Raw genomic sequence first — 22,756 nt, 5'->3', positions numbered from 1 at the left:
TCCTGGGGCGGCCTCTGCTCGGGCTGTCTGCCTGGCGGCGAGGGGACTTCTGTGGCCGAGGGGGTATTTCTTCGCGTCATTTCTTCTACTCACGCGTTCGGGGACCTGCCGCCTGCATTTTTTCTCCCGTTCCTGCTTAGCATGGGAACGGGCGCTTTCTTGGGTCCTGGGGCTTCAGGGGCATGAATCGCGACGGGGGAGGAGATGCTCCCGTCCCCTCTTTCTCCACAGCGCCTGGCTCTGGCTAATAAAGCGCCTTTGGGGCAGACTGCTGCGGTGTGTCCTGGCCAGAGAGAGGACCCCGCAGACGATTCGGACTCCTCTTCCTCCTCCAATTTTATTTTATTACTACACAAATCCATTAAGGCTAGGAGGAATAGCAAAAAGAATGCTGCGGGCAAGGCTGCTGTGGGGGACATGCTTTCGAAGGCCAGAAAGCGTCCTAGAGCTGAGGAGACCGTGGGGGCCCCAAAATCCAAGCGTTCATTGCGGTCAGGGGCGTTGCAGGGCGATCAGGACACGTCTTCGGATGACACAGACATGGATGATCAGGACCCCCCATCCCAGCCCCCGAGGGGCGGTAGAGGGGGATGGGGACCCGCAGAAGGGGACTTGTCCGTGAGTCGCATGGTATCAAGGGAGACGATCCCAAGGTGGTCCATCTCTTCAGGAGAGAGGAACTTGGTCCGCTTATTCCCGCCATCTTGGGGGAAGTAGGGATCGAGGCTCCGCCAGAAGAGTCCAGCTTAGGATCCACTGATCCGGTGGTGTTGGGCCTGAGGGGTCCTCCTTCTCCTTTTCCCTTACATTTTTTGGCTACGGACCTCCTGTTTCGGGAGTGGGACACCCCAGATCTGGGATTAAAGGTCTCCAAAGCGATGGATAGATTCTATCCTTTACCAGAGGAGGCTTTGGATTTCCTTAGGGTTCCTAAAGCGGATGCCGTGGTGTCAGATGTCATAAAAAAGACCACTATCCCAGTTACAGGTTCCACGACCCTTAAAGATTTACAGGACCGGAAGTTGGAACTACAGCTCAAGAAGCTTTTTGAAGTGTCTGTTCTGGGAGTCCGAACAGCGATGTGCAGCAATTTTTCCTTGAAGGCCGGCGTTTGCTGGGTACAGCAGCTACAGGCCAATGAAGCACTATCGGAGGAGGAAGCTCTTCAGGCGGGTCGCCTTGAGGCTGTAATTGCTTACAGTGCTGATGCCCTTTATGATTTGTTGAGGATGTCGGCTAGATCCATGGTTTTTGCTGTTCCTGTGCATCGCCTGCTTTGGTTGAGAAACTGGTTGGTGGACGTTTCCTCCAAGGCCCAGTTAGGTTCTTTGGCTTTTAAGGGCAAGTTGCTGTTTGGCAAGGACCTGGAAGACATGATTCAATCCTTGGGGGAGAATAAAGTTCACAGGTTTCCGGAAGATAGACCCAGGACAAGGGGTTCTTTTTCTTCTCGGTCTCGTTACCGGGGGAGCCGGAGGTCTCGGGCTTCTCGGTCGGTTTCCTCCTTTAGGCAAAATCCTAACAGGCAACAGTCTTGGTCGCAGTCCTTTCGCGGGCAGCATTTCATTAGGCCTGGTGGAACCCAATCAGTACAGGGAGGCAAGCCTCAGCAATGTGCAGCCGGTCCAATCCTCTGTTCCGTTGATAGGAGTAGACCAAATTCAAATTGGACCAATGTGTCTTCTCGGTGATAAGACAAGATTACGCTTTAGATTTTGCACACCATCTCAGACCCCGGTTTATGGTCTCCCCATGCAGTTATGGGGAAAAGCGTAGGATGGTAAAAGGAATGCAGTGCCTTCTCGACCTCGGTGCAATTGTACCGGTTCCGCCAGTGGAAGGGCCGGTACTCCATTTACTCTGTGGTTCCAGAAAAAGAGGGGTTGTTCTGGCCCATTCTCGATTTAAAGCATGTCAGCAGATGCCTTTGGATCCCTAGATTCCACATGGAACCCTTATGGTCTGTCATTGCCTCGGTACGGACGGGGGAGTTTCTAGCGTCCCTAGATCTAATGGAAGCGTATTTACACATTGGAATTCGGACCGATCACCAGAAGTTCCTGAGGTTCTCCAGCCTCTGACATCATTATCAGTTCCAAGCTTTGCCTTTCGGCCTGGCTACTGCGCCCCGGACGTTCACCAAGATAATGGTAGTGGTGGCAGTGCAGCTATGGAGGGAAGGATTCTTAGTACATCTGTACTTGGACAATTGGCTGATTCGGGCAAAATTGGAAGAGAATTGCTGGGCGGCTGTCCACCGTGTGCCTCAATTGTTGAGAGAGCTAGGATGGGTGGTCAACTTTGCCAAGAGTAGTCTGATTCCCTCGGAGTCATTGGAGTACCTGGGGGCACTGTTCGACATGAAGCGGGGCAGAGTATTCCTCACGGCAGAACACATTGCCAAGCTTCAAGGTCAAGTTCAGGTCTTATTGTCCAAACAGACAATGTGGGATTACTTGCGGGTCCTAGGTTCCATGAGATCTGCTCTAGAATTGGTTCCGTGGGCCTTTGCTCATATGCGCCCCTTACAGTCAGCTTTGCTTTCTCGGTGGAACCCAGTATCCAGTTTCATCTGCCGCTGACCGATTCTACGAGGTCCAGCCTGGATTGGTGGCTTTGCTGAGACAACTTGAGCCATGGAACCCCCCTGGTAGTTCCCGAGTGGACGGTGGTTACCACGGATGCCTGCCTCTCCAGGTGGGGAGCTGTGTGCCTGAGGAAGCCTGTTCAGGGGCAATGGTCTCCGGAAGAATCTCTGTGGTCGATCAATCCTCTGGAGACCAGAGCCGGTACGCTTAGCGTTGCAATCCTTCCTTCCGCTCCTCCGCTGGAAGTCAGGATTGTATCAGACAATGCGACCACGGTGGCTTACATCAATCGCCAAAGAGGAACCAAGCGTCAGTCTGTAGCGGCAGAAGCGCGGCAGCTGATCGACTGGACGAAACACTACCTAGTCAGCATCGTGGTGTCACAACTAGCCGGTGTCGACAACGTACACGCGGATTTCCTCACAGTTTTGATCCAGGAGAACGGGAACTCGCTGATGTGGCTTTTTAGACCATCTGTGCCAGGTGGGGCACACCCAGCATGGATCTGATGGTGACGTTCAGGAATACCAAGGCCGCCCGCTTCTTCAGTTGCCGAAGAGAGATGGAGGCGGAGGGAGTCGATGCTCTAGTTCTTCCCTGGCCCTTAGATGTCCTGCTTTGTGTTTCCACCTTTGCCTCTGATAGGCAGAATACTCAGGTGAGTGGAACGACACCCGGCAGAGGTAATCCTTGTAGGACCCGAATGGCCGCAACGTCCGTGGTTTGCGGATCTGGTCAACCTGGTGTTGGAGGGTCCACTGCGGTTTCAGGAGATCCCGAACCTTATAAGAACATAACGTAAGAAATTGCCATGCTGGGTCAGACCAAGGGTCCATCAAGCCCAGCATCCTGTTTCCAACAGATGCCAACTAAGCCACAAGAACCTGGCGATTACCCAAACACTAAGAAGATCCCATGCCACTGATGCAATTAATATCAGTGGCTATTCCCTAAGTAAAATTGATTAATAGCCATTAATGGACTTCTCCAAGAAATTATCCAAACCTTTTTTGAACCCAGCTACACTAACTGCACTAACCACATCCTCTGGCGGCAAATTCCAGAGCTTTATTGTACGTTGAGTGAAAAAGAATTTTCTCCGATTAGTCTTAAATGTGTTACTTGCTAACTTCATGGAATGCCCCCTAGTCCTTCTATTATTCGAAAGTGTAAATAACCGAGTCACATCTACTCGTTGAAGACCTCTCAAGATCTTAAAGACCTCTATCATATCCCCCCCTTCAGCCGTCTCTTCTCCAAGCTGAACAGCCCTAACCTCTTCAGCCTTTCCTCATAAGGGAGCCGTTCCATCCCCTTAATCATTTTCGGGTCGATACAGTAAGGCCGCGTTAGAGTGCGGCAGTGCCGGGTGCACCCTCGTTTGCCCCACGCACTGTTCTGATCACATACCGCTTGATACTCTATTTAAATTGTTTGCAAATGCAAGCCGCGTCTGCAAAGCGTTAGGCGAAGCGTTAGGCCCGCGCAACCCATTTTACTGTATAGGCGCTTAATACAGTGCCTATACAGTATCCTGGGTGCGCTGGTACCTGTCATTTCAAATGTCATTTCAAATGACATTTGAAATGACAGGCACCAGGAAGTGGATCCCAACTTTAACCCATGAAAACCTAAAAACCGAAAATCCCTTCCTCCCGAAGCGGCTCGACATGTGCCAACTTACCTTTTGTGTCCCGCACCTTGAATTCTGGTCGCCGCATCTCAAAAAGGATATAATTGCGATGGAGAAGGTACAGAGAAGGGCTACCAAAATAAGGGGAATGGTACAGCTCCCCTATGAGGAAAGACTAAAGAGGTTAGGACTTTTCAGCTTGGAGAAGAGAAGCTGAGGTGGGATATGAAAGAGGTGTTTAAAATCATGAGAGGTCTAGATGTGAATTCGTTTTTTACTCTTTCGGATAATAGAAAGACTATGGGGCACTCCATGAAGTTAGCATATGGCACATTTAAAACTAATCAGAGAAAGATCTTTTTCACTCAACGCACAATTAAATTCTGAAATTTGTTGCCAGAAGATATGGATAGTGCAGTTAGTGTAGCTGTGTTTAAAAAAGGATTGGATGGGTTCTTGGAGGAGAAGTCCATTACCTGCTATTAATTAAGTTGACTTAGATAATAACCACCGCCATTACTAGCAATGGTAAAATGGAACAGACTTAGTTTTTGTCTACTTGCCAGGTTCTAATGGCCTGGATTGGCCACTGTTGGAAACAGAATGCTGGGCTTGATGGACCCTTGGTCTGACCCAGTATGGCATGTTCTTATGCTTTTTAGCCCCTTCCCTTCTCTGCCGCCCTATGGAGGGGGCAGCCGGCGGCGAAAACTGCTCGCAGCAGTCCCCCCCCCCCCCCCCCTGCGCAGATCCCGGTTCTCCTGGAGGAAAAATCCTCCCCCCCCCCTCGGGAAAACCCAGCTGGGTTTGAGAGGCGCGAGTACTGAGTAAATCCCCTTCCCCAGGGCAGTGCCCTCGACAGGGGCTGCAAGGTTGTGAGGGAAGCGAAGCGGGCTTTCATTGGCTGAGCGCCCGTCAATTTGGGCGCTCCAGCCATGAAAGTACGCTTCGCTACCTTGCAGCCCCTGTCAGGGGCACTGCCCTGGGGAAGGGGATTCACTCAGTACTCGCGTCTCTCAACCCCAGCTTGGTTCTCCGGGGGAAGATTTTTTCCTCCAGGGTACTGGAGGCGCTAGGACTCCGGTTCCTCCCAAAAGATGCTGCACATGGTCGCGAGGGAACGCTGCAAGCCACTTTCGCCGCCGGCTGCCCCTCCAAAGGACGGCAGAGAAGGGAAGGAGCTGAAAGCAACAAAAAGTAAGAAAACAACAAAAGTCGCTTTGGGAGGAGGGGATTTTAGGTTTTTAGAGTTTTCCTTTTGGGGGAAAGTTTGCCGTCTACCATTACCCCTGCCTCTAACGCAGGGGTAAGGGTAGGCGGTAAATTAGCAGGTTAAACGCGCGGCAAAACGGCAGGGTAAAATAGCGATAGTCGGGGCGCGTGTTACTGTATGGCTAATTCGATCGTTTACATTTAATATACATGCCGCGTGCGGAAGGGGTTACCCGGGGATTTAAAGAAGCGGTAAGGATGGGTTAAAGGGGATAGTGTATCGCAGGAAGGGCTAACGCGGCCGGAAAGTGAGTAGAAAGCGGGTGAGGAGCGGGGTAACCACGGCCCCACTTTACTGTATCGGCCTGTTTGGTTGCCCTTCTCTGTACCTTCTCCATTGCAACTATATCTTAAGAACATAAGAAAATGCCATACTGGGTCAGACCAAGGGTCCATCAAGCCCAGCATCCTGTTTCCAACAGTGGCCAATCCAGGCCATAAGAACCTGGCAAGTACCTTTTTTGAGATGCGGCGACCAGAATTGTAAACAGTATTCCAGGTGCGGTCTCACCATGGAGCAATATAGAGGCATTATAACATTTTCCCTTTTATTCACCATTCTCTTCCTAATAATTCCTAACATTCTGTTTGCTTTTTTGACTGCTGCAGCACATTGAGCCAATGATTTTAAAGTATTATCCACTATGATGCCTAGATCTTTTTCCTGGGTGGTAGCTCCTAATATGGAACCTAACATCGTGTAACTACAGCAAGGGTTTTTTTCCCCTATATGCAACACCTTGCACTTGTCCACATTAAATTTCATCTGCCATTTGGATGCCCAATCTTCCAGTCTTGCAAGGTCCTCCTGTAATGTATCACAATCCGCTTGTGATTTAACTACTCTGAATAATTTTGTATCATCCGCAAATTTGATAACCTCACTCGTCTTATTCCTTTCCAGATCATTTATATATATATATCGAAAAGCACCAGTCCAAGTACTGATCCCTGAGGCACTCCACTGTTTACCCTTTTCCACTGAGAAAATTGACCATTTAATCCTACTGTTTCCTGTCTTTTAACCAGTTTGTAATCCACGAAAGGACATTGCCTCCTATCCCAGGACCAGTGGGTATAGTGTACTCCTCATAGCAGTTGGAGACGGATCAGATTTCAATCTGACGTCAGCCCCTAGTACATATACCCTTGCAGGGGGTATATGTATTGGGGGCTGAAGTCCCTAGCTCTTCAGTATTTTCCGTCTCCATAGCAGTTAGGGACTATCTGCACACTCTCATAGCGTTAGAATAAAATTCAACGGAGAAAACCCAATTCGGAAGAAAACTTACCTCTGAAGACGAGCCCCACTCATCCTGCGGTGATACCCTCAGGTCCCCTCTCCCAGTTGAGAATTCCCGAGGTGATTTCCGTGGTCCCTCGGAGGCGAGCCTTGGTCCGGCGGCTGAATCGTGGCGACCTAGCCCCCGATCTCAGGCTTGGCTGAGAGGTAGCGGGTGCACCCTCGAGCGCGGCGGTGAAGGTATTTGCCCTCTCCCCCCCGCAGCCGGAGACCGCCCGGGACAAAACCGGGAAGCGCCGAAGACAAGGTAAAGTAGAATCTTCAGCATAGACTCCGGTCTCCGAGGTTCGAGGAGTGTCACAGGTCGCCGGCCGGACCTGTGCTGCTGGCTTGATCCCCCTAGCAGGGCCAGGCCCTGGTTAGTTTTCAAGGGTCCTCCCACGTGGAGACCCCCCGAGGTGGTCGCCATATTGCCCGCGTGGTCACCGTCGCCATATTGGCCCTATTTGCTGCTCTGTCCTCTGTCTCGATCCGGGCGCACAAGGCCGACTAGGCCACCAAAATACATGTGCGCATTAAAGTACATGCACAAGGCCGCGCGCATAAGTTATACGTGCCTCGCGCGCCGGCGGCCTAAGCACATATTTGCGACTTAGACGCACATCTACTTGCACAACCCGCACGCACATCTTAGACGCACCGGAGCGCAAAAAGAAGGGTTTACGTGCCTATAGCCATGGCATCACCGGAATGGGAGCTCAAGTTCCTCTGCCCAGCATGCCATATCAGGGCCTCACAAAGCGAAGAGGCCAATGCCCTGTGCGCCAGTGCGAGGAGGTCCTGGGAGAACCAGGCACAGGGCCAATCCCACTCAGGATAGAGTACTAGCTCCTCAGTGAGTACCCCGGACTAGCAAATTCTAGCGGGACACCCTTTCAGGCGGGGATCCCCAGGGACTCAATGCCCCTAGCTTTGACCTAGCGTCTGTCTCATGGTGGAATTCTTCAAAGGACTACACACCCCTCATCCACATGCAGACGGAGCCTCCGGCTAGACAGCCATAGTCTCCACCAGAAGACCCTTATGCCGCAGGGTCCTCTAGGCCTAGACAAATGTTTCCACCACCCAGAAACCCCATCTTTGGGGACACGGACAACTCTGAAGAGGAAACAGAGTACCTAGAGGAAGGGGAACTCCCCCCCGGGGACAGAACCTCACCGAACCATTAGACTGTTCTTCACCAAGGAAGAGCTGCCAGACCTGGTCACCCACATTCTGAAGGAGCTCACTATCCTGGACGCAGGCGCTTTGGGGGAGCCTAAGGCGAATTCCCTGTAGAGGGACTCCATCAAACCTCTTGCCATTTCCCTCTCTTCAAGCCGCCCAGCAGCTAATTGACCTGGAATGGAGTGTTCCAGAGTCCACATTCAAAGGGGGGCGAGCTATGACAGCCATGTACCCCCTGGACCCGTGGCCAAAGACACCTGACATGCCAAAAGTGGATGCCATGGTCTGCGCGATCTCGAAGCGCACTACTATCCCAGTGGAGGGAGGAGCAGCGCTCAAAAATGCTCAGGACCGGCATCTGGAATCCATCCTTAATCAGTCCTTTGACGTCGCCGCTGTGTCCCTACAAATAGCGGCCTGCTGCACCGTAGTGACGTCAGCTTTGAAATCTGACTCAGTCTCCCATCTGCTAGCAGAGGAGCACTTAACACACTGGTCCTGAGTCCATCTGTCTACACTAAGGAAAACAAAATTATCAGGTAAGTAATTTCTCCATTCCCTGTACGTACCCACATCAGTCTAGACTCCTGGTTTTGCCTCCCTCACAGCAGATGGAGTCAGAGAACATTTCTCAGGCATTGCCTTATAACCTGGTGTGCCACCTGCAATTCCTCAGTATTTCTCTGTTTCCAGCAGATAGCGGTAGTGCAAAACCTACAGTTGTGAACCCAAGGAAAAAAAGAAAAAGATATAGGAAGCTGGTTTTATCCTTCCAGGGGGGTTGGCAGGTCCTGGTGGGACCAATCCCCCCTTGGTAGAAGGTCAATTATGAGCAGGGGTTGGGAACCCCAAAAGTGCTCTGCTGGGTGCCGGGGGTGACAGCTGGTGGTCCAGCTCCCTCCCGCGAAGATCCTGAGTAGCCTCTGCCTCCTTCTTCAGGGAAGTATTTCTTTTTTAATAACATTAAAAAAAAAAAAAAACCATTTGTAGAGAGGAAGTAGAAGCGTTTGGCTTGTGAACAGGATTGCTTGGTAAAAGGTGGTGTTTGAAGGCGTGGAGTTTGCATTGCTTTTGAAGGCTTCTTTTTGCTTGCGGCTCACTGCGTCCATTCCTGCTACTTACTGGTGCCTGCTGTGTGTTTTTTTTGGCCCATACTATGACCTCCACAAGCGGCTGCTGGCTCTGCGGAGAGCAGCTTCCGTATGTTACTAAAGCAGACCGTTGTTCCCGCTGTATGCCTGGGGTGGGGGGGAGGGCTTTTCATGGGAGACCATGGCAACTCTATCGAAGCAGCTCAGCCCTGGTCGGATGCTGGCTGCACCAGAGGAGGCAGCCGATCCTTTCCCTCTCAGTGCAGGAACGGTGGCCATTTTGAAAACTTTTAAAACTGCTGCAGGGACATTGGCAGGTGGAGGGGATCTCTCTCCAGTGCTGTGCCTTGCTGATTTGAGTCCTGATGAGACCTGGGTGGCCTTGGGAGACCGGTTGGGGGAGGAGCCTTATCTCCTGGAAGGGAATTTGGAGGGCCCTGCTCACTTTTCCCCTGGTTTTTGCTGCTTTTGCATCAGGCATATTTGGTCAGCATGCACAAGAAGAGTTTCTGCCGGATGTATACAGTTTGAAGGGCCAACTAAGAAAGTGTCCAGGCGGCTGGGGACACCAGGGGCCACAAGAATCCAGAGAGTGCAGGGTCCATTGGTATGGAGTCTGACTAGGGGATGTCGGAGGGATGGTTCTCCTGGCGTCCCTCCTCCTAGAGGTAGTCCGAATCACAAGGAGGAGCCCGGGAAGATTCCTTTTGTGGAGGGGGATGATCCAAAGGTGGTGTACTTATTTCAGCGGGAAGAGCGGGTTCCTTTGATCCTGCATGTCTTAGCAGAGTTAGGAATTGTGGATCCGCAGGATGAGCTGAACCAGGACACGGTGGATCTGGTCATGGCGGGTTTGTGGGGTCTGGCTAGAACTTTTCCCCTTTCACAGCATGGTTAAACAGTTGATGGTCAGGAGTGGGATACTCCTGAGACAGGGCTCAAGGTCAGTAGAGCCATGAATAAACTTTTATCTCTTTCCTGAGGAAACTCTGGAGCTATTGAGGGTAGCTAAGGTGGATGCGTCTGTATCAGTGGTCACTAAAAAAAAAAAAAATAATAATCACCATACTTGTAGCGGTGGCTCTGAATGATCTTCAGAATAGGAAGCTCGAGGTGCACCTTAAGAAAATTTTTGAGGTCTCTGCTCTAGGCATCCGGGTGGTAGTGTGCAGCAGTTTTATGCTTCGGGCAAGCCTCAGATGGGTGCAACAGCTGCAGAGCGCCAGAAATCTCTCGTCCCAGGAGTCTGAGCAGGCAGAATGTTTGGAAGCAGTGGTGGCATATGGGACTGATGCCTTATATGATCAGATTTGCACTTCTTTCTGTGGTCTCGGCTAGGAGACAACTTGTGGTTGCGAAATTGGTCAGCGAATGTTTCTCAAAGCCTCAGCTGGGAGCACTCCCCTTCAAAGGCAAGCTACTTATTGGGGACGATTTGGAGCAGATGATAAAGTAGCTTGGAGATGACAAGATGCATAAGCTCCCTAAGGAGAAGCCGAAAGGGCTGAAAGGTTTTCTACCAGTTCGCTCTTGGTTTCGAGGCCAAAGATGCTTGCATCAGAGCAGAGCTCCTGTCGCCAATCACAGGCAGACCTCAGGGAGGTCGCAATCTTGGTCCCAATCATTTCGTGGATGCAGAGCAAACCATGATGGCTCCGGGTAGGGGCCTAGTGGAGCCAAATCCGTGCTATGAATGGTGGCCGGCCCACTCCTCAGTTCCTGTAATTGGGGATCGATTGACCCAGTTTTACGAGGAGTGGGTCAAGATCACATCGGACCAGTGGGTTCTAAGCTTCGGACCAGTGGGTTCTAAGCGTGGGTTCTAAGCGTGATAGGACAAGGCTACGCGTTAGAATTTGCTCGTCTGCTAAGTAACTTCTATGATATCTCCTTGCGTTTCCCTGGCAAAGAATATCATTGTCCAGCAGACTATTCAGAGGTTGAGGATGCTGGTAGCCATTGTTCCCATCCCTAGGTAAGTTTGGGGAATGGGGCGCTATTCCATGTATTTCGTAGTGCTGAAGAAGGAACTTTTCACTCAGTACTGGATTTGCAGAAAGTGAATGCAGCTGTCAGGGTCCCCCGCTTTTGGATGGAGACTCGGGTCTGTCATAGTGGCAGTGCGGAGTGGTGAGTTCTTGGCTTCGCTGGATTTAACAGAAGCATATCTTCACGTTGTGATCCGCCAAGATCATCAGAAGAACCTCAGATTCATGATCCTTGGGCAGCATTTTCAATTCTGCGCCCTTCTGTTCAGTCTAGCCACTGCTCCGGGAACTTTCACCAATGTCGTGGTGGTAGCAGAATCCCTCAGAAAGCAGGGGGTGTTGGTTCACCCATATCTGGATGATTGGCTCATTCGAGAGAAGTCTAAGGAATGCAAGCAGGCAATGGAGGTGGTTCTTTAACGCCCGAGATCCCTGGGCTGGGTTGTGAACCTAGTCAAGAGCCATCTTGCTCCTCATCAGGTCCTGGAGTTCTTAGGCGCTTGCATAGACACCTGTGTGGGCAAAGTCTTTCTGACAGAAGACCAGATTATAAAGCTGCAAGCACAAGTTCGGAACCTGTTGGCACCCAAGTGCCCAGAGTCTGGGATTACTTGCAGGTCCTTGGTTCCATGGTCTCGACTTTGGAGTTGGTCCTTTGGGCGTTTGCGCATATGAGACCTCTACAGAAAGCGTTGCTGTCCCACTGGGATCCGATGTCGGAATAGTTTCGTCTTCCACTACCATTTACAGAAGTTGCCAGATCCAGTCTTTGTTGGCTTGGCTGGAGTCATCTGGAACGGGGTGTGGACCTTGAAGTTCCTGAATGGTTATTAGTGACTTCTGATGCCAGTCTCTCCGGCTGGGGGGGCTGTGTCAGTACAAGGCTTATGGTTGGTAGAGGAAGCGACTTGATCCATCAATCAGAAACCAGAGTGGTGCGGTTAGCTCTAGAGAGTTTTCTTCCCCTGCTGCGCAATCGGGCAGTCAGTCCTTTCAAACAATGGCTTACATCAATGGTCAGAGGGGAACCAAAAGTCGACCAGTGTCTCAAGAAGCAGAGATACTGATGTTCTGGGTGGAGCAGCATTTAGCATTGTTAGCAGCTTCACACATTATGGGGTCCGACAATGCGGACTTTCTCAGCCATCAACATCTGGATCTCAAGGAATGGGAATTGTTGAGCGACATAATGGGCCTCATCTCTTGCAGATGGGGCAGGCCTCAGTTTAATCTGATGGCTACTCAGAGGAATGCCAAAGACTTGCGTTTTTACAGTCTCATAAGAAAGCACGGAGCAGAGGGAGGGTCGATGCCCTGGTGCTTTCTTGGCTGCACAATGTTCTGTTCTATGTCTTTCCTCCCTGGCCTCTAGTGGGCAAGGTAGTCAGGGGGATAGAGATTCACCTGGGAAGGGTGTTCCTGGTGGCTCTGGAGTGACCGCGGTGCCTTTAGTTTGCTGATCTGGTCAATCTAGCAGTAGACGGGCCCCTGAGACTCAGTCATCTACTAAATCTGCTACGTCAAGGCCCTATATTTTTCAATCAACGGATCGCTTTTGTCTAGTGGCTTGGCTTTTGAAAGGAAACAAGAAAGAGAGGCTATCCAGAGGATATTATTTCTACTCTGCTGCGGGCTCGCTTCGTTGGCACATGTCTTCGTTGGCGCATGTCTGGGTATGGAGAGTTTGAGTCTTGGTGTATGGAGCAGGGAGTTGATCCTTGCCGAGCGTCAGTGTCGGAGATTCTGATATTTTTGCAGAAAGGCCTTGTGAAAGGTTTGTCCTTTAGTTCCCCGAGGGTTCAGGAGTCTGCCTTGGACTGCTTGATGGAAAAAGATTCATGGTTTATCTTTGGCTGCACATACTGATGTGGTGTGTTTTCTAAGACGAGTGAAGCATTTATGCCCCCCTGTTAGTCAGGTGTGTCCTTCTTGGAGCCTTAACTTGGTCCTCAAGGGCATGTGTGAGGTGCCGTTTGAGCCTCTTAAGAGGGCTAGCATAAAGGATTTGACTTTGAAGGTGGTCTTTTTGGTTGCGATCTGTTCAGCTAGAAGGGTGTCTGAGCTTTAGGCTCTTTCATGCAGGGAGCCCTTTTTGCGAATTTTGGATTCTGGAATCTCTGAGGGACGGTCCTGCCATTTTTGCCGAAAATAGTTTAAGCTTTCCATTTTTCAGTCTGTGGAGCTTCCGGCTTTTATGAATCTAGAGATTGCGCCTCATGCAAAATAATTAAGATGATTGGATGTCAGAAAGGCCTTGTTGTGGTATTTGGAGGTCACTAACAGTTTCCGATAGTCGGATCATCTTTTTGTGCTATAGAGTGGTGCAAAAAAGAATCAAAAAGTGTCAAAGGTCACAATAGCATGTTGGTTGAAGGAGGCCATCGGTTCTGCATATATCTGTTGTAGCCGGCCTGTTCTAGAGGAGTTGAGAGCTCATTCTACCTGTTCTCTGGTGGCCGCCTGGGCTGAGTGCCAACTGGTTTTGCCACAGGAGATTTGCAGGGCGGCTACTTGGAAGTCATTGCATACCTTTGCCAGACACTACCGTTTGGACGTCTATGCCCGGACATAGACAATTTTGGCAGAAGCGTTCTTCGAGCGGGATTCTCACAGTCCCACCCCAGGTAGGAAAGCGTGGGTACATCCCAGGAGTCTGGACTGATCTGGGTACGTACAGGGAATGGAAAATTGGTTCTTACCTGCTAATTTTCGTTTCTGCAGTATCACAGATCAGACCAGAGTCCTGCCCGGTGGGTGAGAGAAGATTTTTTTTTCTGGAGAGTCCACTCTATCTGTATTTTTTTCTTTACTGAAGAAAGGTATAGGTTTCTCTATAATCCTTTTAATCTACCTTATAAATGGGCTCTGACCGACGGCCCGCAAATGCGCAGTAGAGAGCAGCTCTACCGCGCATGTGCGGGCCAGCACGTTGGTCAGAGCCGTGCGTGCCCGAAACAAAAAACATGGCGGTGGGGCCGCAGGAGCGGGAGGAGGAGCAGAGGCGCCGCGCGCGAGTGACACCCCCCTCCGAGATCTGCCGGCAGGAGAAGCAGCGCCGCCGCGTGTGAGTGACACCCCCCCCCCCGAGATCTGCCGGCAGGAGCGGGAGGAGAAGGTGGTGAGAGGGAAGGTGAGAGAGAGGGGAAGGGAGTGAGGGAGAGGGGAAGGGAGGTGAGGGAGAGGGGAAGGGAGGTGAGGGAGGGAGGGGAAGGGAGGTGAGGGAGGGAGGGGAAGGGAGGTGAGGGAGTGAAGGAGGAGGGAGAATGAGGGGGAGGGAGTGGGAAGGAAATGGACCGAGCCCGTTGTTACGGGCTTAACGGCTAGTTATATATAAAAAGGGTTTTCTAGATTTAATTGCACATTTCCCTATTCCCCTGCTAGGGATAGAGTTAATCAGTTTTTTGATCTTTTCTGCTTGGGTACTGATAAATACTGAGGAGTTGCGGGTGGCACACGGGGTAATAAGGCGGTGTCTGAGAAATTTTCTGTCTCCATCTGCTGGAAGGGAGGCAAAACAGGAGTCTGGACTGATCTGTGGTACTACAGGAACGAAAATTAGCAGGCAAGAACCAATTTTCCTTTCAGCTCCATAGTTCTAAATTATAGTAGCTAGGTGTGCCAAATACACATTAACAATGGAGCAAGGACTGACCCCTGTGGGATTCCCCAGTGTAATGGTCTACTGGTTAATAATTCTGATACCTTAAAAACCTGAGAAATATATTCTGATAGGACAATATTGAATTGTTGTAGAGCAGTACCTCGAGAACTGAATCAGAAGTCTGATCAGTGGAGTCAAAGGTGGCAGACAGGTCCAAAAAAATTCAAAGTATATCCCTTCCCCTTTTTGCCTCCATCCTGATTACACTGATTAGAGACAAAATAACTGATTCAGTACTGTGACCCTTTCGAAATAAGATTTCCTTAGATGGAAAGCATTACTGTTTGTTAAATGATCTTGAACTTGTTGATAGACCACTTTCATTTACTTTAGAGAGAGACTGGACAGTAATTAGATTGCACAAATATTATGCTGAAAACTGGAATTCACTATTATGGTTAAGCATAACAAGCCTAGCTCCTCCTCCTTAAGTAAGACTCTTAAGTAAGAGTCTGAATAAGATTTTCTGGAATTCTCCAGATTTTTCTTCTCCCTGCCACCCCACCAGAACTGCAGTTTTGCTATGTTCAGAGGTGAGAATGTAGAACAAAACACTCTAGTAAAGTACCTAAACTTTGTGCTGTTTGTTTTGTTTTTGTTTTTAATAGGGCTCTGGTATGTGTGCTTCTTCAGTATTGCATGGCATGGTTTTTAAGAGAGAGACCGAAGGAGATGTTACATCTGTTAGAGATGCCAGAATAGCCATATACTCTTGTCCTTTTGATGGCATGACAACAGAAACGAAGGTATATGGAATTTCTTCATGATGTCTATGAACTTAGTAATGATCAACGCTTGGATGCATATTATAACTGTGGAGATGGTTGTAAGCATAACTGTGGAGATGGTTGTAAGCATACATGAGTTTTGGTTATACACAAAAGGGAAATAATCTTATATTTCTCTTGCAACTATAAATCAATGTGTCTTCATATAGAGAGCTATTTGCAGGCCCAGTTTTCAAAAGGAAATTGCCAGTAGCTGTTGGTGCTGCAGGTAATTTCTTTCCCTTGCATGTTGTGCAGGTGCAAAGTAGGTGGGGTAATTGTGCGCTTCAGCCGGCCTGCTCTGACTCTGTCACTGGTGCCATCCCTTTTCTCTATGTAGAGGAAGGACAGTAATTTTCAAAGGGGAGTTTTCCATGGGTAAGAGCATAACATGCCATACTGGGTCAGACCAAGGGTCCATCAAGCCCAGCATCCTGTTTCCAACAGTGGCCAATCCAGGCCATAAGAACCTGGCAAGTACCCAAAAACTATGTCTATTCCATGCTACTGTTGCTAGTAATATCAGTGGCTATTTTCTAAGTCAACTCAATAGCAGGTAATGGACTTCTCCAAGAACGTATGCAATCCTTTTTTAAACACAGCAACACTAACTGCACTAACCACATCCTCTGGCAACAAATTCCAGAGTTTAATTGTGCCTTGAGTGAAAAAGAACTTTCTCTGATTGGTTTTAAATGTGCCACATGCTAACTTCAGGGAGTGCCCCTAATCTTTCTATTATCCGAAAGAGTATATAACTGATTCACATCTACCCATTCTAGACCTCTCATATTTTAAACACCGCTATCATATCCCCCCTCAGCCATCTCTTCTCCAAGCAGAAAAGTCCTAACCTCTTTAGTCTTTCCTCATAAGGGAGCTGTTCCATTCCCTTTTATCATTTTGGTCGCCCTTCTCTGTATCTTCTCCATCGCAACTTTCCCTGTACATACCGGATCAGTCCAGACTCCTGGGTTTATTCATCTGTGCCAGCAGGTGGGGACAGAGAAAGTTGACACTGCTTTATATACCCTGATGCTACCTGTAGTTCCTCAGTATTTCTCTGTCTCCAACAGTGATTGACTGATGCTTAAACCTGCAGTTTGGTCCAGTATTTTTCCTTTTTTTTTATTGGTAGTTTTTCTGTGGATTCTCATTTGAGCCTTCCTCCCAGGGGTCGGGGTTCCTTGTGAGGGACCTCTACCCTGTTAGGTTGAGGGGCTGGGGGTCGGTGACCCTTTTGTACGCCCACTCCCCAAGTCACCGTGAGGTGCACATCCGGTGGTCCGGATCCCTCCCTGTCACGTGTGGGCTCACTAAATTTTGTCTTCCTTACTTTCCTCTCCTGTTTTAATTATTGTGCTGAATTGAGCAGGACAGCTCTCTTTAGTTACAGGAGGAGGAAACTTTCAGTGAGGCTGCTTTTAGACAAGTAGTTTAAAAAAAAAAAGGGAGTTAGCAACAGGTAGGGACGACAGCTTGGGCCGGCCCCCCCCCCCCCCCCCAACACGTGGTTACGGCAGATTTTTCGGGGTCTTTGAGATTTTTCTCCTTTTTGTCTTTACATTTCCCTCGGGCCGTCAGCAGCGCGATGGTGAGTGGGGTGGCTTGTCGCGCGTGCGGGTCCATTCCAGCGCGGCTGAATCGCACAGTTGGGAGGGGCCCTCTGAGCTCCCGATGACGGCCAAACACTTGCAGATTTACACTGGCTCCCAATCGAACAGAGAATTCAATTTAAAGCACTATGCACAGTTCATAAGCTAATAAACGACGAAAACTCGGACTGGCTAAACACCGCATTACGACTACATATTCCCCAAAGAAATCTCAGATCAGCCAACAAAGCTCTACTATCCATACCCTCAGTCAAAACAGCAAAGTTGACCCAAGTTAGAGAGAGAGCACTATTTTGGCAGGACCATTATTATGGAACACATTACCACTAGAATTAAGACTAATGAAAGAAAACTCTTCAAAAAAGGCTTAAAAACATGGCTCTTCAAAAAAGCATTTCACAGTGAGGTAACGGAATAACACATACACAAAGCAGGAAATCACCAAGAAAAAGCAGTATTGCTTACTTTTGTTATTTTCTCACAATCTAAGTATTAAATTATAAAGACAGTTAATAGTAAATGGTAACCACACCCTTTCCCATTTAGAGTATATTATTGAACTATGTAACCGTATAATAATGGCACCCTTTGGATAAATTAGAAACCACATATTTGTGCCTAACTGTAAACCGTTGTGATGGTGCTCTACTATACGACTGTATAGAAAGGTTTTTAAATAAATAAATAAACGTAGAAGGGGGTGGTCCTACTCCTTCCCCTGCAGCTCCCAGCACTTCTTGTCCTGTGTGCCGTCCCGGCGCGGAAACCACGGTCATCTTGGATCCCCCGGCAGTCAGGCCTACTTTTCTAGAGCCTGGAGAGGATCTTCCTCCGGTTCTTTCCCCAGTGCTGTCAGGTCCTGTTGAGGGACAGGGGGTCCTGGGGGGGGGGCCTTGTTGGTACTGGCCGATAGTGGACGGGGTCCGGCACCCTTTTCACCTGAGTTTGTGCTTCTTATGCACAAGGCGTTTTTGGCGCAATATGAGGGATTTGGGCCTCCTGTAGGGGGCCAACACCCTCCGCCTTTACGCCTGGGGTCTCTCAGGATGGGGAGCTAAAAGGGCATGGCTCAGAACACACATGGAGCGTCACAGGGAGCCGCTGCGCCCGCTAGAGGGTTACGAGTGCCCATGGCGGTGCCGCAGGAAGATTTCGGCGGGGCAGTGACTACGCTGGCTGGTGCTCTTTCAGCGGACCTGGACGCGGTGGATACCAACCACAATGACTATAGCAGAGGGAGATGATCCCAAGACCCCACGATTGTTTCGCAGAGAAGAGCTAGCGCCGCTCATTCCTCAGGTTCTGGAGGAGCTGGGGCTTCAGTTTCCGCCGGAGGACGCTCGCAAGGACGGTGCGGATCCAGTTTTGCAGAGCACGCAGCGTCCATCCTCCGGGTTCCCGTACCATGAATCAGCTAAAATGGTGGAGCAGGAGTGGAGTACAACGGATGCGGATCTGAAAGTCGGTAGGGCTATGGCCAAGCTTTATGCTTTGCCGGAACAGACCCTGGAGTTGTTTGTCCTACCGAAAGTGGACGCTGTGGTCTCAGTCAAGAATATGGCGACCATTCCCGTTAAGGGAGTGACAGCTCTGAAGGATGTCCAGGATCGCAAGCTGGAAATTCATCTCAAAAGGATTTTTGAGGTTTCGGCTTTGTCTCTGCGCGGTGATTTGTTCTAGCCTCATGCAGAGAGCATGCTTATGCTGGGTACAGCGTTCCCAGGCGGAGCAGACATCTGGTGCTCAAGCAGCTCAGGCAGGCTGGTTGGAGGTGGTGATCGCGTTGTAGCCGATGCACTGTATGATGTGATACGGACGTCTTCCCGTATTATGGGGGCAGCGGTGTCCACAAGGCGCTTCCTCTGGCTTCGTAACTGGTCCGCAGATTTTTCCTCTCCCAGCTGGCGTCCTTACCATTCAAGGGTCGTCTCATCTTTGGAGAGGAATTGGATCAGATTGTGAAGCAATTAGCAGACACTAAGGTGCCTCGCTTGCCAGAGGAAGACCTCTGAGTAGGCAGACTTTTCCTACTCTGCTGCGTTTTCGGGACAATCGCCGGTTTTGCCAACCATGCCCCACGGCAGTGGCGCAGAGGTCCTTTTCGCCTAGAGGGCAGTCCTGGGGGCAGTCCTTTCGAGGAGGACGTAGACCCTTCAGGGCCTCCAGCAACACCGGTTCCTCCGGTCCCAAGTCAGCTCAGTGAAGGGAGGCCGGCAACTCCACTGTTCCTTTTATAGGAGGGTGACTGGCAGGATTTCACAGGGAGTGGACCAAGGTCACGCAGGATCAGTGGTTTCTCAGTGTGATAAGGGACGGTTATGCTTTAGAATTTGCTCGACCCATCCGCGACCTGTTTCTAATCTCCCCCTGTGGCTCGCTGCAGAAGCACAGAGCGGTTCGGGAGACTTTGCACAGGTTGCAGCTCTTAGGGGCTGTGGTCCCAGTACCTCCAGAGGAACTTCGAATGGGCCGTTATTCAGTTTACTTTGTGGTTCCGAAGAAGGACGGGGCTTTCCGCCCCATTTTCGATTTGAAATGAGTGAACGCAGCGTTGAAGGTCCCCCATTTTTGGATGGAAATGTTACGCTCTCTGATAGCGGCAGTACACACTCAGGAGTTCCTGGCTTCATTGGATCTGACGGAAGCATATCTTCACATTCCCATTTCCCGGCACCATCAACGCTACCTGAGGTTTATGGTTCTGGGGCAACACTTCAGTTCCAGGCACTGCTGTTTGGACTGGCCATGGCGCCGCAAATCTTTACCATGATCATGGTGGTTGTTGCGGCGTTGCAATGGCAGGGTATCCTCATACATCCTTATCTGGACAATTGGCTCGTTCGGGTGAAGTCGGAGGCCAGTTGCCATGCAGCAGTACAAGCGGTACTCAGGACCTTGCGGTCATTAGGCTGGGTGGTGAATTTGGCCAAAAGTCACCTGGTTCCATCCAGACTCTGGAGTATCTGGGAGCGTTTTTCGACACCAGCAAAGGCAGAGTTTTTCTGACGAATGAGAGAGTGCGCAAGCCTCAATCTCAAGTTCAGCGTTTGGTGCAGTTGCTTGTTCCCAGAGCTTGGGGATAGTATTATAGGTCCTCGGTTCCATGACTTCCACGTTGGAGCTGATACCATGGGCCTTTGCTCATATGCATCCCCTGCAAAGAGCGCTTCTGGCCCAGTGGAGCCCGGTGTCGGCGAAGTATCACCAACCTGTTCCTCTCCCTCTGGAAGCCAAGGACAGTCTGTCGTGGTGGCTACACATACCCCCACCTCCAGCGGGAGGTTTCCTTAGAAATTCCGGATTGGGTGATTCTCACCACTGATGCAAGTCTCTCAGGTTGGGGAGCAGTTTGTCAGTGTCAAGCGGCTCAGGGCACCTGGTCGACCGGAGAGGCCCCCTGGTCTATCAATCACTTGGAAGCCAGGGTGGTGCATTTGGCTTTGCTTGCTTTTCAGCCGTTTACTTCAGGGACGTTTGGTGCGAGTTCTCGCGGACAATGCGACAACAGTAGCCTACATAAACAGACAAGGTGGCACCAGGAGCCATGCAGATTCACTGGAAATTCAGGACTTGATCCTGTGCAAAGAACAGCATTTAGTTCAGATATCAGCGTCTCATATTGCTGGAGTCAAATGTACAAGCAGGTTATCTCAGCCGCACGCTCTTAAATCCGGGAGTTGTCTGACACGGCGATGCAACTCATTTGCGAGAAATGGGGCTGTCCTCAGGTCGATCTGATGGCGACGCGTCACAATGCAAAGGCTCCTTGGTTCTTCAGCAGACGCAGGGACTACGGCGCCGAGGGCGTAGATGATCTGGTCCTCCCCTGGCCTCGGGGAGTTCTGCTCTATGTATTCCCTTCTTGGCCTCTAGTGGGTAAGATCCGGCGGCAAATAGAGAGACATACAGGAGAGGTGGTACTAGTGGCCCCGGAGTGGCCACGCAGTCCTTGGTTCGTGGATCTGATAAACCTTGCGGTCGAGGGGCCGTTAAGATTTGTCATCTTCCAGGTCTACTACTTCAGGGTCCCGTATTTTCCGATCAAGCAGATCGCTTTTGTCTAGCGGTATGGCTTTTGAAAGGAAGCGTTGAAGGTCGAGAGGATACCCGTAACCGGTGATTACTACTCTCATTCAATCTCGTCGGAAATCCACCTCAGTGTCATACGTCCGAGTCTGGAAGGTCTTTGAGCCCTGGTGTGTGAAGCAGATTCAGACCTTGCACACTTCCGTGGCACACGTGTTGTCTTTCCTACCGGACGGTTTGGTCAAAGGCCTGTCTTTCAACTCCCTTAGGGTTCAGGTGGCGGCTCTGGCATCTTTGAGGGGAAACCGGGATGGTTACCATTTTTCCTCTCATCCTGACGTGGTCCGGTTTATTCAAGGTGTCAAAAATGTGCGTCCGCTGGTGAGGAGTGTGTGTCCTCCTTGGAATCTCAACCTGGTACTTCGAGGTTTGTGTGAAGCTCCTTTTGAACCTACCCGCAGGGCTACTCTTAAGCATGTCACTTTGAAAGGTGGTTTTCTTGATCGTCGTTTGCTCTGCAAGGAGAATCTGAGATGCAAGCCTTGTCTTGTCATGATCCCTTTCTCAAGATATCATAAGAACATAAGAAATTGCCATGCTGGGTCAGACCAAGGGTCCATCAAGCCCAGCATCCTGTTTCCAACAGATGCCAAAACCACTTCACAAGAACCTGGCAATTACCCAAACATTAAGAAGATCCCATGCTACTGATGCAATTAATAGCAGTTGCTATTCCCTAAGTATAATTGATTAATAGCCATTAATGGACTTCTCCTCCAAAACTTATCCAAACCTTTTTTGAACCCAGCTACACTAACTGCACTAACCACATCCTCTGGCAACAAATTCCAGAGCTTTATTGTGTGTTGAGTGAAAAAGAATTTTCTCCGATTGGTCTTAAATGTGCTACTTGCTAACTTCATGGAATGCCCCCTAGTCCTTCTATTATTCGAAAGTGAAAATAACCGAGTCACATCTACTCGTTCAAGACCTCTCATGATCTTAAAGACCTCTATCATATCCCCCCTCAGCCGTCTCTTCTCCAAGCTAAACAGCCCTAATCTCTTCAGCCTTTCCTCATAGGGAAGCTGTTCCATCCCCTTTATCATTTTGGTTGCCCTTCTCTGTACCTTCTCCATATCGGACGGAGGTATGTCTTTACAGACAGTTCCATCTTTTCTTCCAAAGGTGGTATCTTCCTTTCATGTTAATCAGTTGGTCGAGCTGCTGGCCTTTTCAGATTTGGCAGCTTCTGAGCCGAACGTTCGTAAACTTAGGCTTTTAGACGTCCGTTGAGCATTGCTTCGCTATCTTAAGGTCATGAATGGATTTTGATGATCTGACCATCTTTTTGTTTTGTGGAGCGGTCTGAAGAAGGGGCTTCAAGCTTCCAAAACCACCATTACCAGATGGATTAAGGAAGCTATTGGATCCGCTTATATTTTCAAAGGTAAGCCAGAAGCGGAGGGCTTGAGGACTCATTCCATTCGATCCCAGTCGTCCTCTTGGGCAGAGGCTCACTTGGTATCGCCACAAGAGATTTGTAGAGCAGTGACTTGAAAATCATTGCATACTTTTGCGAAGCATTATCGCTTGGATGTGGCAGATGGATAGTCTGTCTTTTGGTGAAAGCCTGCTACAAGC

The 22,756-nt window shown here is 49.9% G+C and overlaps 1 protein-coding gene across 2 annotated transcripts in view; it reads left to right on the top strand.

Annotated features, from left to right (window-relative positions):
- Nucleotides 1-22,756, top strand: part of CCT8 (chaperonin containing TCP1 subunit 8) — a 423,988-nt gene that overhangs the window by 162,133 nt on the left and 239,099 nt on the right. For both annotated transcript variants that reach the window (XM_029578294.1, XM_029578293.1), the window contains exon 7: nt 15,312-15,449. In XM_029578294.1, the coding sequence (XP_029434154.1) occupies nt 15,312-15,449 (138 nt within the window). The remainder of the gene's footprint in view (nt 1-15,311; nt 15,450-22,756) is intronic.

The sequence above is a fragment of the Rhinatrema bivittatum genome, chromosome 15 (genome assembly GCF_901001135.1).
Source record: "Rhinatrema bivittatum chromosome 15, aRhiBiv1.1, whole genome shotgun sequence".
NCBI classification, from domain to species: domain Eukaryota; kingdom Metazoa; phylum Chordata; class Amphibia; order Gymnophiona; family Rhinatrematidae; genus Rhinatrema; species Rhinatrema bivittatum.
This window is presented reverse-complemented; position numbering and strand designations above follow the sequence as displayed.